The sequence below is a fragment of the Paroedura picta genome, chromosome 7 (assembly GCF_049243985.1).
Source record: "Paroedura picta isolate Pp20150507F chromosome 7, Ppicta_v3.0, whole genome shotgun sequence".
NCBI classification, from domain to species: domain Eukaryota; kingdom Metazoa; phylum Chordata; class Lepidosauria; order Squamata; family Gekkonidae; genus Paroedura; species Paroedura picta.
This window is the reverse complement of record NC_135375.1, coordinates 23,153,783-23,173,079: the sequence shown is the minus strand read 5'-3', so window position 1 is coordinate 23,173,079 and position 19,297 is coordinate 23,153,783. Positions and strand designations below refer to the sequence as shown.

The following is a 19,297-nucleotide window of genomic DNA, read 5'->3' as shown; positions in this document are numbered from 1 at the left end:
ACGGGTGACAGATAGACGGATGACTGATAGTCAAGGCCCAAAATATTAAACTATTCTACCTAATTTATGGGTACAGAGACAGAGAATGTCATCTTTGCTGGAGTATGATTGGGTGGGTTCTGGCAGGGGGGGCCCTCATCTGGGCATGGAATAAGTTCACTGTAGTGGGAAGGTAGTTGTGCATTTCCTGTAGTCTATTGGGGTTGTGCTAGATGACTCTGGAGGTCCCTTTCAACTCTATGATTCTATGACAAGCTCATGCAGAAAACACCAACCTCCGAAAACACGGGCGGCCGTCGCCTTACCTGAGATGGCGTTGGTCACAGACATGAGCGGAGAGTGGAGCGCAGGGGTCACGCCCCACACAGTGTGGTACCCGACGATCCCAGCCAAGCCAAACGTGGTCACCATCTGAGTGAAAGCAGAATTGGGAGCAGCGAGGCCCAACCCGAGAACACTGCCAAGACCTGCAAGGCAACCCCACCATTAAAGCCTTGGAGAGCACATGACTACAGAGTAAGACAGAGAGACCTACGATTTCTCCCTATATCAGGGGTAGTCAACCTGTGGTCCTCCAGATGTCCATGGACTACAATTCCCATGAGCCCCTGACAGTGTTTTCTGGCAGGGGCTCATGGGAATTGTAGTCCATGATCATCTGGAGGACTACAGGTTGACTACCCCTGTGGTTAAGAGTCACAGCTTCTAATCACTCCTCCAGATGCAGCCAGCTGCGTGACTTTGGGCTCATTACAGCCCTGCTCGTGCTCTTCTGGCAGCAGTCCTGTCAGGAGTCTCTCAGCCTCCCCTACCTCACAGGGTGTCTGTTGTGGGGAGAGGAAGGGAAGGTGCTTGTAAGCCGCTCCCCAACATGCAGCCAGCTGGGTGACCTTGGGCTCGCCACAGCACTGATAAAGCTGTTCTGACTGAGCAGTGATATCAGGGCTCTCTCAGCCCCACCCACCCCACAGGCTGTCTGTTGTGGGGAGAGGAAAGGGAAGGCGACTGTAAGCTGCTTTGAGACTCCTTCAGGTAGAGAAAAGCGGCATATAAGAACCAACTCTTCTTCCTCTTATGATGTCTCCTCACACTGACTGAATACACCTACACTGTGCTTGCTAAATATCTTTGTCTGGATTACCATCTGTTTGCACTGTGTAATGCTCTTTACGTCTCAATGAGGAAAGCAAAGTAAATCCATTAAATACTGATAGTTCCACCTGGATTGCAACTGAGCCAGTTGCCCCTTTTTCATCCTCTGGTACGCAGCCATGAGCAGTCAATTATTTATGTACCTCCTTTATACACCACCTGAATGGGGACCCAAAGCTGCTTACATCATTCTCTTCTTCTCCGTTCTATTTGGTTACTCTAACTCAGTAAAACCTTTTGATCACAGAAGAACCCCTGAAATATTTTCTCAGGAGCCAAGAAACCCTGGAAGGGGTGACCTGACCCTTCAGAGAAGTGGGCTCAGAAGTAAGATGTGGGAGCCCGCCAATAAATCAATTGATTATTTACCGTTTCCACTGTGGAGAAAGAGATTGGGCCTGTAGAGCAACAGAGGAAGTGGGCTCCAGTGATATCTAGTGATGTTAGCAGCCATCCAAACTTGTGGGAAAGGCCGCGTAAATCTTGGGTTCCCCAAACGCTCGTTGCAAATCGCTGCTCTAACCACTGTAACACATTGACTGTATGCAATATAAAAGGAATACTCTACATTGCACATAAGCAAAGGCTGGTATGTATGTATATATGTATTAAAACAAACAAGTTGCAATCAGAAAACTCCCTGGGCTCTTACAGTTTCTCTAATGTTTTCTAAAGCAGGACTTTTCTCCCTGACTGGCTTGCTATTATGAGAGACATGGAGGGTTTGGGGCACAGGATCTATAGAGCAGTGGTAGTCAACCTGCGGTCCTCCAGATGTCCATGGACTACAATTCCCGGAGCCCCTGCCAGCGTTTGCTGGCAGGGGCTCATGGGAATTGTAGTCCATGGACATCTGGAGGACCGCAGGTTGACTACCCTTGCTATAGAGGGCCTGAATCTTTGCACCTGGCTTCTCACCTGCTGTGTACATGGATGCAGAAGTCAAGGTTTTCCGGAAAGGTGTAACGGTAGCTGCTTTTTCCGCTTCCAGTTCCGCCACCGTCTTCCGCTTCACAGGTGCTGCCTCAGGAATCTTCTTTGGAGGCGGTGCTGGGAAAATTGCCTTTCCATCCTGCAAAAGAAGTTGTTTACAGCAGGGATCAGCAACGGCTGGCCGTGAGCCAAATCAGGACCCTCCCAGGAATATTAAGCCTAGGAAAAATGCCTCAGCTAACCCACAAGGAGGGGGTTTACAAATGCTCAGTGTTTTCACTGAAGATGCTTGAATGGAATGGAGCCAATATTAGAGTTACTTTTAAGGGAAAGAAGATTAAATCCAAAGTGGAAGGCTAATTTTGAGCTTGAACTTTATGTCAAGGAAGAAGACGAGCTGGGCTTATATACTTTACTTTTCATTACATGAAGGAATCTCAAAGTGGCTGACAATCGCCTACCCCAAAAGATGTCCTGTGAGAAAGCTCTGACAGGACTGCTGGGTCAAAAACAGCACTATCAGGGCTGTGACTAGCCCAAGGTCACCCCGCTGGCTGCATGTGGAGGATAAATGGGAAATCAAACCCAGTTCTTCGGATTAGAAGCTGACAGCCTTAGCCATTACACCACACTGGCTCTCAAGGAGCTTGCATGCCTTGCAAGGGATGGAGGGAAATGGAGCAGACAAGGTGAGCAGGGGCCATTTATTCAGGCCATTTGCCTTGCTGTCAGAAGGAAGAGAAAAAGAACACCTTGTGGGGGATGAGGAGACAGAGCAGAATATTAAAGATAATTTCTGCAGCATCAGCGTCCAGAAAGAAGCAGTCTTCCACAGAATCATAGAGTTGGAAGGGACCTCCAGGCCCAGCATAATTATTGAGAATCATTCGATCTCTCACCGCTCTGGAAGAAGGGTGCCCAGATACTAGCCAATGGGATAACAGCTGTGAAGCATTTGTGAGCCACTTCGCAGACAAAATCTCAACACTCCACCACAACCTCCCTCCAACCTTAGATACAGAAAGTGAACTAGAGGCCCCTTGGCAGTTTTTGGAGAGAACACATCCCTTCCTGCCCACCCACTCACAATCTGCCTAAGTTCATAAAATCAGTCTGTCAGATGACTATCTAGACTCTGCTTAGAAACTTCGAAAGAAGGAGAACCCACCACCTCCCGAGGAAGCCTGTCCCACTGAGGAACTGCTCTGTCAGGAACTTCTTCCAGATGTTTAGCTGAAAATTCTTTTAAATTGTCCTATTGCATCAAGTAATAATTAGCCCAGGGAGCAGACACAAGTAGAATCTTATGCAGTGCGAAACTGGATAATTTCAGGACCAGAAAAGAGACAGAACTATATAAACATGGAGTCACGGCTATAATCCCACGGGCAAGGGACTGCAGAACAGTAACCCGGCAGCAATGCAAAATGACAAATATCCAGATTCTCAGTTTGCTAACTGGGGCTTACACTAGGGGGTGCTGTTTACAAAGCTGCTATGACAAGAACCCATTCATGGCTGCTCTCTTTTCATAGTAAATTGACAATTATTTTTCCCCCCTCGCCTGGGTATGCCTTGCAAAACAGTCAAAGGTTAATGGTTAATAGATGTTAATAGAATGGTTAATAGATGTGAAATTCTTTCCTCCTAAATTATGTAGTGAAATAAAGGACCTGGAAAAGGGAGAAATCATATAGGTTTCACAACAGTGGCATACACAGAGCAGGGGGGGAGGAGTTTTCTCTTAGCATTAGTGCTAAAAATCACTTAAATAATTTTGTATCCCTTTCAGCTAAACTGGCTTGGTCCTTCTAAAGTCAACAGGACAAGACTGATGCGACTACCCCAGCTTAAATGGCACAACGCAGGCACAATCAAATCAACATTAACCACCTGCAGCTGCAAAAGAAAAGGCAACCAACCTTGCAAATGTACTTCAAAATACCAAGGCCTGGACCCGGAGCCTCATTCTCACCTGCATACATGCAGAGGAAGTGCTTTGGCCACCCTGCTGCTCGTGCAAGACCAGCGTCTTTCAATGAGCTGAAAAGTGCCCAGCGCTAGAGATGGAGTCAGCAGCACAAGCCACCATCTGACCTTGATGTCCTGACCTGGATATCCCAGGCAAGCCCAACCCTGTCAGTTTTCGGAAGCTGAGCGGGGCCGACCGCAGTTAGTATTTGGATGGGAGCCCTCCAAGGATGTGGGTGGTAACTTCCCCAAGGAACACTAGGGGTCATGAGGAGGCGGCAGCCAATCACAAAGCACCTCCTTGCTTGGCTGCCAGACAACCCTCGGATTTCCTGACTACAGTACACACACCGTAAACGATAAATAAACCGGTAATGGATGAAGTACGATCACAAAGCAGAAAGGTGGGTCAGGCTTCAAGCCCATGAAGGCTCTCCATCAGGGGGAATCTCTTAACATCCAGATTCTCATGCAAGTCGGATTTTTATATGAAGATGACCACCACCTACCACCCCGGGATGCTCGCTCACCTTCATTACCACTGTGCCTCTAACAACATGGTCCAAAGTACCATAATCAAATTCATCTTTCAGGTCAAAGTAGAAGTTCTCTTTGTCTGGACTGATGGCCTTCAGCAGCTTGGTGATGTTGTTGGAATACAGCGAGCTGGCTTGGGTAGCCATTCGGCTGGGCAGGTCCGTATAGCCAATGTGGGTAATTCCCTGCAGGAAACCAAAGTTAGGGATTTAGGAGCAAGGAAGCAGAGACGAGAGCACGGAAAACAGGACAAAGCACACTACTGGAAAGCAACGCCATCTATTTAGGTAAGGGCTGGCCGAACTGTGGCTTTCCAGATGACCATGGACTACAATTACCATGAGCCCCTGCCAGGGAGAACCACAGCTTGGCATGAAAACAGCAGAGAAGGCCTGATGGGAGGCATAAGCATGCACCCTGTAACCCTCATGCTGCTGCTGAAGTTGAACACATTCTATAAGAATAAGATGAAATGCAGACAGATAACGTCCATAATTATATTTATATGCTATCCGCTCTGGAAGCGCCAGTATAACTAAGGTGCAGTCATACCTTGTGAATATAGAGCTCTCCTGGCTTGGTAGTTTCAATATTTCCCCCTGCTTCAGCAGCTAGATCTACAACAACTGATCCTTCCTTCATCAACTCAATCATATCTTTCCTAAACAAGATAGGAGCTTTTTTACCTGGAAAAAGACAAAAATTATGACAGCACCAACAAGAAACTGTAATCCCTTGGAGAAATACCAATGGTCACGCTTTCCTCTAACTTTTTATATACAAATTAATATAGACATTTAAGCCATATGTGTGTTTATTTTAGGATTGCATCTGATTAAATAAGTCCTGAATTGGGTGCATCTTTATGCCTTCCAATTTATGTATTTTATTTATATTGTAAACCACCTTAAGCTCTGTTAGGAAGAAAGGTGGCTAATAATTGTTTTAATTATAAATATTTAAACGTTTAGCCATCTGATGGAGAGGATGATTCTGTGAAGGCTTAAGGGGATGGCAGATGAGTGAAAGGGTTGTGAGTGTCCTACGTAGAGGATGGGGTTGGACTAGATGACCCAGGAGGTCCCTTCCAACTCTATTTTTCTATGATTCTATGAACACACTCTATTTCACTTGAGGGGCAAAGCAAGTCTGGTCCCCGGGAGACTTACCAGGTATGAGTGCTGTTGTGATAATTATGTCGACTTCCTGGCACTGCCTGGCAAAGAGTTTCATTTCAGCCTCAATGAACTCTTTGGACATCTCTTTCGCATAACCACCCTGTCCTTCGCCAGATTCCTTCAGGTCCACCTCCAAAGGTTCGGCACCAAGCGACTTGAATTGCTCCAATGCTGCAGCTCTGTAAGGTGGAATACAGTGTAAGGAACCCATAAGAGGACAAAAGCAGAAAGTAAAGTCATGACAGGATAACAATGATTGCTAGGCAGCCATCTTATTGGCTATCCCACCACTCAGAGTGGGATTAGAGCCCAGGCCTTTCCCATCATGCCTCTGGCTCTCTGAAATGAGGTCACTGAAGAAATGAGGAAGAGCCCCCTCCTTGGAGATCTTCAGGAGGTGTGCCAAAGGCCTGGCTGTTTGCCAGCACTTTTGAAGGGGTTTGAATGTCAGGCATCTTTTAAAGAGGGAAAGGGGCAGGGAATTATACCCTTCCAAAGATGCTGACTTAAGTGAACTTAGAAGGGTGTAGCTCTGCTTAGACGGGTGCTGCTAGGATTCCTTTGGGCACAGCAACTGAAGAAAAGCCAATATGGGGTCAATTATAAACCGGGCAGAACAGCCGCTGATCCTGCTACAAAGTACAGTGAACAAACTGCTCAATGACAACAAAATCCTTTACGAAGTACCCGAGCAAAACCCAGAGAAATCCAAAGTAGCATTACGTCTTCCGGAAGATGCTTCACAAAGGTCAGAGGGCCAACACAGAGCTGCATTTTTATCTACAGACCACATTAATAGCCTAACCTACTTCACCAGGAAGTCAGGAGGATATAATGGAGAAGCCCCTATGTAGGCAGTCTGAGAAAGGGCAGGATGTAAATCAAAACAGCGTAGCAAGTAATAATTTAAACACGATGCCCTTACCTGGTATCAAACCCACGAACTACCGCTCCCATCGACTTGGCAGCTCCTGCCGACGCTAATCCAGCCACTCCACCTCCAATGATCAGAACCTAAAGACGCACACTGGGTGTTATAACTGAGCAGCAAACCCACACACGTCTGTTTAATAAACGCAGAATACTTTGGGTAGGTCAACCCCACACACATCTGTTTAATAAACGCAGAATACTTTGGGTAGGTCAACAGATTTGGACACCAGCTATCTTAGGAGAAGGCTCTAACCATGGCACCGGAAACCAAGGGTTTGGCAAGATGTAAAACTTGAAAGAACCATCAAAGGCTTTCATGGCCAGAGTCAACTGATTGTTGTGGGTTTTTCGAGCTGTGTGGCTGTGGTCTGGTAGTTTCACCAAGAACGCTGGCCAACATCTTCAGAGGTAGGACCTAGCAAGACAGGAATCTCTTCATGCCAAAATGTGGAATGTGTGAACTGTCGCTACCATCACTCCACACTCTGGCACAGACAGACTCTGTTTTACAGGCCCCGCAAAACTCAGTGAACTCCAACAGGGCCCTGATGTTTCCTGGGGGCTCCTTTCAGCACTCACGAGCCCAGCCCTGTGTCTGGTCAAGGGCAGGCAAATTTATTTGGGGCCAGAAGCCACTAGCTTGTTTTTACTGGCAGAGTACATATTTGGAGAGATGGTCACTTAGGGCTTTGACTAAACACTTTCCATTAGAAACTGGCAATCTTTACAGTCAAGTGTGCTTGCACATCTAAATCTGTTCTACACAGAAGTGCTTCCCTGGAAAAAAAATTAAAACACACAATCTAGAAAGAAACAGGCATTGAAGGAAGAGGCAGAAAAATACACTAGACACACACACACCTGAAGCAGAAACGGATCCCTGAATTCCCTTTCTTCTATTAGCAATCAATGGGGTGAACCCATATTTTTTCTCATTTTTGTCCTCCCTGAGATCTCCCCTATAGGGATTCTAAAGTAAGCTATGGGAAATACATGTGTGAACGAGACCTTGGGGTACTTGTGGATTGTAAACTAAACATGAGCAGGCAGTGTGATGCAGCGGTAAAAAAGGCAAATGCCATTTTGGGCTGTATCAACAGAGGCATCACATCAAAATCACAAGATGTCATAGTCCCATTGTATACGGCACTGGTCAGACCACACCTGGAGTACTGTGTGCAGTTCTGGAGGCCTCACTTCAAGAAGGACATCGATAAAATTGAAAGGGTACAGAGGAGAGCGACGAAGATGATCTGGGGCCAAGGGACCAAGCCCTATGAAGATAGGTTGAGGGACTTGGGAATGTTCAGCCTGGAGAAAAGGAGGTTGAGAGGGGACATGATAGCCCTCTTTAAGTATTTGAAAGGTTGTCACTTGGAGGAGGGCAGGATGCTGTTTCTGCTGGCTGCAGAGGAAAGGACACGCAGTAATGGGTTTAAACTTCAAGTACAACGATATAGGCTAGATATCAGGAAAAAGTTTTTCTCAGTCAGAGTCGTTCAGCAGTGGAATAGGCTGCCTAAGGAGGTGGTGAGTGCCCCCTCACTGGAAGTCTTCAAGCAAAGGTTGGATACACACTTTTCTTGGATGCTTTAGGATGCTTAGGGCTAATCCTGCGTTGAGCAGGGGGTTGGACTAGATGGCCTGTATGGCCCCTTCCAACTCTATGATTCTATGATTCTATGATAACAACATGTCTAAAGGAATTCCCAAGGCATTAACAACTCTTCCTTACTGAAAAATGCAGGCTTGGTTGAACTAACGTGGGAGACGAACAAAGTATTTAAGGTAAAAAAACACCAATTTAATATTGACATGACATTCTATTTGTTACTGGCTGATGCTGTGTACTGGTAGTTGGCTTGTTCCATTCACAGGGCAAGCAAGAAAGCTGTTTTATCAAGCTGAGTTCATTGCGTCAGAAGATTTTGCTACTCGGACAAGCAAAAAAGGAAGTTTCCTCTTCCAAAGGGCCCAACCTAATATTTTTCATCTTTACTCTCTCTCCATGGGACCTGCATTCTAGAGAAACAACCCAGACCCATGACAGTGCCATTTCCCTCTGACCTGTGCACTGCTGTGGAATGAAATTCCAGGACTGTTTTGTTCTGCATATGGTTACATTCCACTCCCTTGAACTTTCAGCCAGCTCCTAGTATTGTTGGCAAAACCAATAGTAAACGGGACACAGTCTGGATAACAAAAGTTGAACAAACAAGGTACAGGGGTCTTTGAATGCTTGGGAGAATCCCCAGATATGCAGAAAGAAGGCCCAAGAGAAAACCCTTTCCAAAAAAAATTTTTTAATGTGTTCCCAAAGGGATCAGCTGTTGACTGTAGCTGTGACCCAAAACCATGTAAAAAACTGAGATCAGAGATCCAAGCCGGTGACAGCACTAGTTTAGCCTCTGTGTTGTCCATCTGCTATTTCTGGAATCTTTACCAACTGTCCTTCATCATCAGATGACGGCAAGCCTTTCTCTGGAGGGATGCAGAAAGCTAAGAGGCACACAGCCCGTATAGCCTATGGTGTGCACAAGGCTGTGCGTTTTGACCCACCTGTGGACTTCTGGAAGTGGAGATGGTCATAGAATCATAGAGTTGGAAGGGGCCATACAGGCCATCTAGTCCAACCCCCTGCTCTACACAGGATCAGCCCTAAGCATCCTAAAGCAATAAATGGTGATAATAAATAATAAATGATGATAGTTGGGCTTGTTTTCAGAGTTCCACCAGGAAAAGTGGTACCTTGCAGAGATACTTGGGCAAAACTAAGTAGGCCCCTGCTTATAATCCTTCACAGAGAGTGGGGGAAACCAGAAAGAAAGGAAATCACAAAGGGAAACAGACAAGTGCCTTTGGGATCTGAAGGCACTACGGGCCAAAAAAACAGGCTGATTTTTTCCCCAATAGCCACAAGTCAGCTGCAGAAAAATCATTTTTAAAGCCCATGGGAACCCAATTCAGCTTGTAGCCACAGCACAGGACGAGGAGGGTTCCCTGCCACCCTCACCATGTTCCAGAGGCAAATCAGCCCAAGTGGGAAGTTACCTGCATAACTTTGAAGTTGCATGTCCTGGGAGTGCTCCATATGCAGCTCCAACCTGGACACAGCACTGAAAATATATGTATTGCATGGTTTGGCCCTGAGACAGCTAAAATTGAGGATCAGGGACTCTGCCAAAGAATACAAGGTCAGAGACCACAAATGACCGCCTCTCATGTGCAGGACTATCAATTCCTGTGATTCATTACAGGATGACCAGATATAAAATAGAGTATCTTAGCAATCCAACTTTCTTTAGAGAGACTTGCAACAGGTTTCCAGCAGGCACAAGGCTAACTAAGACCTTTGCAGGTGTAGGGAGAGCCCAACAGGATTGTTCTTCATCATCAGGTCCAGAAGCAGCAGAATTAACAATGCCAACAGAGGAAACATATGCAAGCTGGCTTTACTTGGATATGTTTACATTGTCATGCAGTTCAGCTTTCCATGGTCCAGAATGACTGGGTAGCCCAGAGTATCCACAGTTCCAGATTTTATGCAATTGCCATGCACATCCTAGCCGTCTGGATCCATGTTTCCCATGAGGGCAAGATCTGAGCCACAAAGATCACGGAGTACAACACGCCGGTTGTGAACACATGCCCAACACTTCACATGCACCGCATAATGGAGCAATGAGCCAAATTTTGTAAGAAAGTCTGCAATTTTATGACCTAAAGGTTCATCCTGTTAGATGTTAGTAAGGCCCTTGGCATCACTTGTGCTCCTGAGGAGGCCATCAGAAAAAGTTACATTTGGCTACCTGACAGCCCCTAACTTTGCAGGCCAGTAACCCAGTCAAATCACTATTGCAATTAGAAAAAGCCACAAAAGAACATTCAGACACATTTCATTAGCCAGCAATAGCACCTGCCAACTTACTGCCGTCATCCCACATTCTTCCCCCTTACCTTAGCGGGAGGGACTTTGCCGGCTGCTGTGATCTGACCCGTGAAAAAGCGGCCAAAATGATTGGCCGCTAGCACAACCGCCTTGTAGCTAAGAGAGGAAAGAGAACAGAAGTGTCAGGACCAACACAGCTTCCCTGGGTTCTGAATTTCACTGTTACTACAAGGCTCCTGGATTCTTTTGAGTGCTTTAGAAGAAGAAGAAGAAGAGTTGCTTCTTTAGTTCCCTTTGCCCTTCTAGAAAGGGCCAACTGGGCTTTAGATACCGAAAGACCATCATTTGATAGGCGTGGCTTATCAGGAACTTCCCTGAATAGACTGCCTGTAAATTGCAGCTGGCCTTGATTACAGTTTAGCATAGCAGTTACAGCCTCAGTCTTGAAGAAGAAGAAGAGTTGTTTCTTATATGCCGCTTTTCCCTACCCGAAGGAGACTCAAAGCGGCTTACAGTCGCCTTCCCATTCCTCTCCCCACAACAGACACCCTGTGGGGTGGGTGAGACTGAGAGAACGCTGATATCACTGCTCGGTCAGAACAGTTTTATCAGTGCCGTGGCGAGCCCAAGGTCACCCAGCTGGTTGCATGTGGGGGAGTGCAGAATCGAACCTGGCATGCCAGATTAGAAGTCCGCACTCCTAACCACCACACCAAACTTGGTCTCAGGAGACCCAGGTTCAAATTCCCACTCAACCATGAAAGCTGGCTGAATGATCTTGGGGCAAGTCACTTTGGCTCGGCCTAACCTACCTCCCAAGGTTGTTGTGAGCATAAAATAGGGGAAAGTCTGATATTTTCAACCATGATTTGCTTAGAGGAAGATGAAAGGGTACCACATAACTATCGTGCCAAAGTAAAGCAAGATCACAATCTATTTGACTCAGGGAAACAGACACAATGCACACTTTCAGGGGGGTACACATTCTGTTTCTTACCAAGCTGCTCACTGAGCATTAAGCAAGAGCAGTAAAATATTTGTTTAATATTTTTTTTGTGGCTTCATACCCAGCGATGTTGGCCATGGAGCTGAGAGCATCGTATCCCTGAGCGATGGTCACTCGCGGAACCTGATCCATGGCCAAGACAGTCGTCTTTCTTTCTGCCAGCTTGCTCAGAAGGTCCGGGTTTTGAGCTGGGTAGATGAAGCTGATCAGGGTGGCAGATGGCTTGAAGAGGTCGGCTTCATGCATGCCAAGTGCAGCATTAAACATAGGGGCCCGCACCTGAAAACAGAGCATAAAAGCAGACACCCCATGAATAAGCTCTACTTAGTCAGAGGAGGACTTTTCAAGATGCTGGAGTTAAAGGCTGTAATCATTAAATATGCAAGCCAAGGAAAATTAAATGCCATGTGTTCTTATGATAAACTGCCCTGAGCTCTAGGGCGGTGTAAAGCTATATCATGTCCAACCGAGTTCTTGCCCATGCAGTAAGTTTGCCATTTGGTGCATTTCCTGGTTTAGAACAAGGAAAGGATTGGACGGAAAAGAAGGACTTCAGCCCAGCAGCTGTGCTTTTACTGTCTTCCTAGGCTCTTGCATTAGAAAAAAATTCATATTATTTAAAAAGTTACATTTATTATTTATTATTTATTATTAATTATTATTAATTATTATTATTATTATTCTTATTATTATTATTATTATTATTATTATTATTCAATTTATATCCTGCCACCCACAGCAAGCCATCTCATGGCAGGTCACATCGTTAAAACCCCACATAAAAAACACAATACCCCATTTAAAAAACCCTTACATTACAACAAACTTGACGATAAAAAAGAAAATATTTATATATATCGCTCTCCCTTGTGGTTCAGGGTGGTTTTAAATGAAAATCCGCGGCACAGTACAAGGAAGCAGTAAGATTGTTAATATATAACATTTCTAATGGTGGAACTTGTAAACAGCGGAACCTTTAATAGTAGAATAATATTTGATAGTTGAGCATTATAACTTTACAAATGTGTAGCTGTTAACTGCAGAGTGGTTCAGCACTTCATCTGCAGGGTGCAGCTGGAGGGGAGAGGGTCCTTTGGGGGCTCTGGTTGGTGGAGTTGACTCATTGGCCTTGACCTGAAGTTTGGGGGAGGAGCTCCATTTTGCAGCCCTGGAGTCAAAGAAACCATGTCTGTCTCTGTCTCTCTCTCTCTCTGTCTCTCTCTCTCTCTCTCTCTTTAGTATTTATAGCATTGCTTGTGTTCGAACAATATTATTTTCTGTCCCAAAATTCTATCAGTTAATAGGATGCAGCTCGCAAAACTGACTCAAGTTTTGTTATGAGGGAACACAAGAGTATCTAACCGCTGACCAAATAATATTTGAGAGAAATAGACACACACCTCTTGGGGAAAGTATATGGAGACTCGAGATGGTCTATAGGGGTTGCAATGGTCACAGACACAGGAATGGCTACAGAATGAGGACCCGTGTGCAGAGAAACCCTCCATAAGGTGCTGGTAAGGAACATGACAAGTCACCCTAAATAATGCAGCTCCCGGGATATAAAGCAGCCACAATGCATGGACTAGTGAGTTTACCTTAGGCCAGCCCAGCAGTCCAGTGTTAAAGAGGTAAGGAGGGCAAACGACTGAGTTACAACGAACTGCCTGGTATTCTATGTCGGATGCAAAGAAGACACCTAAAGCCCAGAACCCGAAACATTGGCTGTTCTTCACCACCACTTCTTTTTAATGCAACCAGCCTGGTGAAGAGTTCTGGAGAATTCAAAAACTTGCACACTTTTGTACATTACAGAGCTAATAGAATGCCTTAGATGTATTTCGTTTTCTAGGATCTTGCTTTGGCTCAACGTGGCCAATCTAAAAATCTCTCTGTATCCCTGCTTGCAAGGTGAGTTGATTTGCTAGTTTTAATGTTGTCGTGACTTAATCCTTGCACACGACAGGCCCTCCTGTGTACTATCTACCCTGAGAACCTGGTTGCCTGGTAGGAAATGATCTCTTTTTGAGGAGTAATAAACTTTCTCTTTAAAAACTGAGATCGTATTGCAAACACTAGTCTTCCTCTTCCGTTGCTCTAGGTCCAAAAACCAAAGCCCAAAGGAACGCTGTTCAGGTTACAAAATGTCCTGAATTTGTAGAGAAAAGGCTTCAGGATGCCTTACTTCAAATTGGGCCACTAATCCACATGACTGTCTACACAGGCTGTCTGAGTACTATCTACAATCAGCCCTCCAGGGCAGGGGTGGGCAAACTGTGGCCCTCTAGATGTCCATGTGAATGCTGGCAGGGGCTCATGGGAATTGTAGTCCATGGACATCTAGAGGGCCACAGTTTGCACACCCCTGTGCCAGGGTCTTGGGCACAGGTCTTTGACATCTCCTATTACCAGATCCAAATGTGATTGAACCTGTGACCTTCTATATGCAAAGCAGGTGCCCCATCAGAGGCTCCTTGGATAACAGTTATCTTTATCTTTATTAAATGAGAAAGGGAGAGCACCATAAAGCACTTCTATTGAAAAGCTACAGTCACCCAGCAGGGTTCAATATTGGTGGGATAAAAAGAATAATAATTACTTTGAGAACTAAATCGGAAGCCAGCACTTGCTTGGTCCCTTGGATCTGAGCCCCTGCGTCTCTGTAATGGTCATCAGAGAACTTGGACTCTTCGCCTGCGCTCGATTCCACGGCCACGTTAAAGCCTTGCTTAACCAGTGCCTGAACTCCTGCAGGTGACAGGGCAACTCTCTTCTCGTTCTGGAAGATCTCCTTGGGAACGCCCACCGTCAGCTGCTTGTATGGGATGCCTGTAAACAGAGAGAAGCAGGTGGCAATTATTTGTGTCTCATTCTTACTTCAAATGTTCCACCAAAAGTGATGACCTCCTCTGGAATGGAGCCCTTCTGGAAACGTTAGAAGGGGCTTGCATCTCAGGTTTCAACAGGAGCTAGTTTCTAATCTGGAGAGCAGGGTTTGATTCCCCGCTCCTTCACATGCAGCCAGCTAGGTGATCTTGGGCTAGCCATATTCTTGATAGAGATATTTACACAGGCCAGTTCTGCCAGAGCTCTCTCAGCCTACCTCACAGGGTGTCCATGGTGAGTAGAGGAAGGGAAGATGATTGTAAGCCACTTGGAGACTCCTTCAGGTAGTGAAAACCAGGGTATAAAAATCAACCCTTCTTCTAACAGAGGCAATTTTTTAATGTGAATGCCATGTTAAAGTCGTTTTTGTTGTTCTGTTTTTCTTATGTGGTGAAGTATTAGTTAAAATTGTTGAACTATTTAAAAAGGTAACACTGACATCCACAGGCAGCAGAAAACCAATTGAAGAATGTTAAGAACAGTGGAATCTTTATCTGGAGTATTCGGCAAAATGAAACGTCAAGCAAATGGGTACTTTGGAGGGTAGAGGGAAGAGTGATATTGTAAACAAAGGTTTTCTTTCCTTGTTTCTTTCTATATCTATATATAAAATTTGTTTAAAAATTAATTAAAAAATGAAGTATTTCCCTAAAGTGTCCAATCCACCCAACTTTACTTGCGTGCAACCAAGTAATGAACAAAAATTAATAAAAATTAATTAAAAAAATAAAGTATCCCCCTAAAGTGTCCAATCTTTACTTGCGTGTAACCATCGCTGAATTACTTCCTGAGCAACCATGCATGAGTTTGGGCTGGAAGTCTGGATACATTCGTATAACCGTAACTGCACTGACAAACATAGTAGTTTGTGAACTCTTCCCTAGAAACTTGCGTTCAGGGGCATACAGCTACCTTCCAAAGAGGCAGGTTTCAGGCCTTCCATGCTGCGAGATTATCTACTAATGGCTATGCAACATTCCTCATTCTCTGCCTGCATAAAGGTACAAGAGAAGATGGCTCAGGTAACGGCCTTTCTTCTACCGAAGAAGGGTCAGCAGTGGTTCGCAAGGGTAAGCAAGTCTTGAAGACAACATACAATCAGGCCACATCACTCTGAATGGTTCCCATCTTCCACTCAGGTTAGCAGTACAGTAAAGTCATGGCTGTGGCCAAACCTTCTCCCTTCTTAGCGCTGCTAAGAACGTTCTCATTTGCTCTACTCTTTCAAAGCCAACATATCCATCCCAGATAAAACCTGAGGCACACAATTCTCTTCGTGGGGAGGACGAATACTACATTCCCCAGGTGCTTTCAGCATTCCCACCCAGCAGGTGAATCCCTGAATGAACTCCAGAAGCAAGCAAGAACATGTTCACAAGGAAAGGCAGTGCCAGTCTGGAGCATGGCACACACGTGCTCTGCCAGTGAGCACACAGTCTCAACTATTACTAGACACACTGACCCAGTGTGGTGTAGTGAAATCCATCAATGCGTTCTGCTCCTGGACCTGTTTGTATTGTTGTACTGTTACCACTGTTACAATCATCAGCTAGTAGTATTAATGTTATCATATGGCATCATACGGCTGAATTTGGATGTTGTGACAGTTTACTAATTTAACAGAATTAGCTTTTGCTTTATATTTCCATTGTAATGATGGAAGTTCATTAGTCTGCGGAAGAGAGCATGCACTTGAAAGCTCACTTGAATAAATCTTTATTGGTCTTAAAGGTGCCACGGGACTCTGATTTTGTTGCACCCAGTACTTCCAACTGGAAATGCCAGGAATTGAACCGAGAACCCTCTGTATACAAAGCAGAGGCTCTTCCACTGAACCAGGCCCCTCCCTCTAAAGGAAGAAGAGGAGGAGGAGGAAATCTCAAAGCAGCTTCCAACCACCTTTCCTTCCTCTTCCCACAACAGACACCCTGTGGGGTAGGTGCGGCTGAGAGAACGGTATTCTATTTTTATGCTTGGCAGTTTAGTGGAGAAACTAAAAATATCTTACACAAATAAACTGCTCTGCCCTGTAGCTAAGGTTGCAGTAAAAACAAAAACAAGGTTGTTATACCTAGGAACTTGCTCTGCCTATAACAGTCCATATTGTTTGAATAGGATGCTTTGGGCTGATCCTGCATTGAGCAGGCGGTTGGACTAGATGGCCTGTATGGCCCCTTCCAACTCTATGATTCTATGATTCTAATAAAGTTTCTGCCATCGCCAGCTTGAAAACTAACTTTTCTTGTCTACTCATCTTCGGCTGTAGCTAAGGACAGCAGCTCCCAGATGGGGCTGGAAATCCCCTGGAATTATAGCTCGTCTCCAGACTAAAGAGATCAGTTCCTCTGGCTGATTTGGAGGGTGGACTCCATCGCATTATACTCCACCGAGGCCCCTCCCTGCCCCAAATCCCTCCCACTCCCAGCTCCACCCCCAAAGTCACCAGGTATTTCCCAACCCAGAGTTGGCAATCCTGCCTGTAGCTTCCCAGCCCTTCCTCTTATAAAGTTCTGGCGGCGGGTTATTAAATAAAGATGAACATGCAAACACACAGGGACTGTAGTAAGCAAATATTTTGGATAGTCAGGTTCTTTGTGTTGCCAGCACAGGAGAGAAACTGGGTTAAGGCTGGGAGATTATGCAACACAGGACAAGGAGCAAAGGGGGAAAAATGAAACAGAAACAAGTCTAGAATTAAGATCAGGAGGACAAGCTTATAGAGGATGCAGTTTTATTGCCATAGATCCCTGCAGAAGAAAACCGTCAACCAGCCAATCGCAAAAAAAGGGTCTATTAAGCAAAGTATGTGCCATTTAAGTAAATCATTTACACTATTCTGTTCTAAGTAAAACATTTTTTGGTGGCTACATTAACCAAATCACGTGTCACTAGTAATTCAGGAAAGGTTTATTTTTTTAACCAAACTTTTCTTGTGGAGTCAAGAGCAATCGAGTCAAGAGCAATCTTGATTTGAAATCTTACCTGAGTAGATTTACTCTGCCACCAATTTCTGCCTACAATCTATTTCATCCAGACTTTTCACTGAGCTAAACCTTAGTCATGCCGAGGCACCCTTCTGTCACTTGCCTGTGTGCCAAGCTGTCGGCAAACATACCCAGCACAAGTATAAACATGCCTTGCCATGATTCAACACAGAAAAATCTTGCCTATTTTGCTCAGGCTGTTGGGACTTCAGGGCCCTTTAAGGGAAAAAAACACAATTTCCTGAACAGAGCAGAGGGCCTCCCACAACACAAGCTATTACTATAGCTACAAAAACTTCACCCTACTGCAAAATGCAAACTATGCATGGATGTAAACGTGAGGTTTTAGAGTGCTCTGCAACATCATACTGCTGAAAAGATATTGTTTTATTCAATTCTCCTCCCCACCGTTAAAACAAACACTTGCTAGAAGAAAGTGGAAAAAATGAGCCTCTTTGTGCACTATTTATCTACTGTGGCTTTTTTTCAACCTTTTGACTATGGAGGAACCCCTGAAATGATTGTTCAGTCTTCGGGGAACCCTAGAAGTGATATGTTGACAATGCCTCTCTGCCACGGCCCCAGAAATGACATGTCACTGGACGTGATGTGACGTTAACAGGCAGGCTCAGGGAGGATGGGGGACAGGAGGCAGAAAAAGTAGGCATGCAGGCTCCGCCCCTCCTAGGTACAGGAACCATGAGAGAACTCCCGCTCAGGAAGGCGGGGGGGGGGGGGAGAGAATGGAAGTAGCTAGTTCCCTAGTTTGTGGCCAAGTCCATTAAGGCAGTGGTCTCCAACCCCCAGTCCGGGGACCGATACCGATCCGTAGATCAGCCGGTATTGGGCTGCGGCTCGTCCTCCTCCCTGACTGCTGCCTCGGGGGCTGCCCTGCCACTCTGCCGCCGGCTCACCTTTGGTGCTCTCCGGCGGCTGCCATGGCTGGGGCTCCCCCTCAGCATGGCACTGCGAAGCTGCTGCTGGCAGCACCCCCAAGCGGGCGGCGGGAAGTCAGGAGCACCAGCGGGAAAGCAAGTGGAGCAGGGGCTCAGGCGGCATCGACGTCCCTCGGCAAAAGACTCCCCCCCCCCCGGGCCTCAGTAAAATTGTCAAGCGTTGACCAGTCCCTGGTGATAAAAAGGTTGGGGACCACTGCATTAAGGCACCCTATGGATCCCCTCCAGAACTCTTGGGGACCCCTGGGGCTCTGCAGAACCCTGGCTGGGAATCCCTGTTCTATCAGCAGGGAATTTTATATCCTATAATCCCCTATCAAAGAGGACTTAGGGGAAGTATGTTGGAACCAAATCATGGAACCAAAAAAGCCATCCTTTGCCAGCGGTCTAAATTCATACGGTTCTTTTCATCATCTCATGCTGCAGCAAGTACAGATCCGGGCACAGCAATGAATGCAGATTATATGCTTGGCTACGACTTCGTAACAGTTTGCTGGTATAATCTTGAGCATGCAAAACCATGTGGAAACCAATGCCGCAAGCACTACATGTCTGGAAGCAGTTTCCCCAGGGATGAGAGTCAGGTGACATGCGCTCAAGGAAACATTTTTCTTTCTTCCTCTTTTCTGGGTTCACTTCACTGAGCCAGGATTTGACTTTGGCAAGTAAGGAAAGAATGGGGAAAAGTCTATCATGACAAAAATTGGGCAGGCAGCCCAAAATGAGGTATGGCATCACTGCAACCAGAGGAAACATTCAAGCCACTGATTAGAGCAGGGGGTGGCCAACTTGTGGTCCTCCAGATGTCTATGGACTACAATTCCCATGAGCCCCTATGAACACATGCTCACAGGGAATCATGGGAATTGTAG

The 19,297-nt window shown here is 45.7% G+C and overlaps 1 protein-coding gene across 2 annotated transcripts in view; it reads right to left on the bottom strand.

Annotated features, from left to right (window-relative positions):
* NNT (nicotinamide nucleotide transhydrogenase) overlaps window positions 1-19,297 on the bottom strand; it is a 61,296-nt gene that overhangs the window by 28,265 nt on the left and 13,734 nt on the right. For both annotated transcript variants that reach the window (XM_077347077.1, XM_077347078.1), the window contains exons 3-11: window positions 14,199-14,428; window positions 11,661-11,878; window positions 10,662-10,749; window positions 6,697-6,785; window positions 5,763-5,950; window positions 5,146-5,279; window positions 4,587-4,778; window positions 2,071-2,224; window positions 306-467 (exon numbers count right to left, since the gene is read on the bottom strand). In XM_077347077.1, coding sequence (XP_077203192.1) covers window positions 306-467; window positions 2,071-2,224; window positions 4,587-4,778; window positions 5,146-5,279; window positions 5,763-5,950; window positions 6,697-6,785; window positions 10,662-10,749; window positions 11,661-11,878; window positions 14,199-14,428 — 1,455 coding nt within the window. The remainder of the gene's footprint in view (window positions 1-305; window positions 468-2,070; window positions 2,225-4,586; window positions 4,779-5,145; window positions 5,280-5,762; window positions 5,951-6,696; window positions 6,786-10,661; window positions 10,750-11,660; window positions 11,879-14,198; window positions 14,429-19,297) is intronic.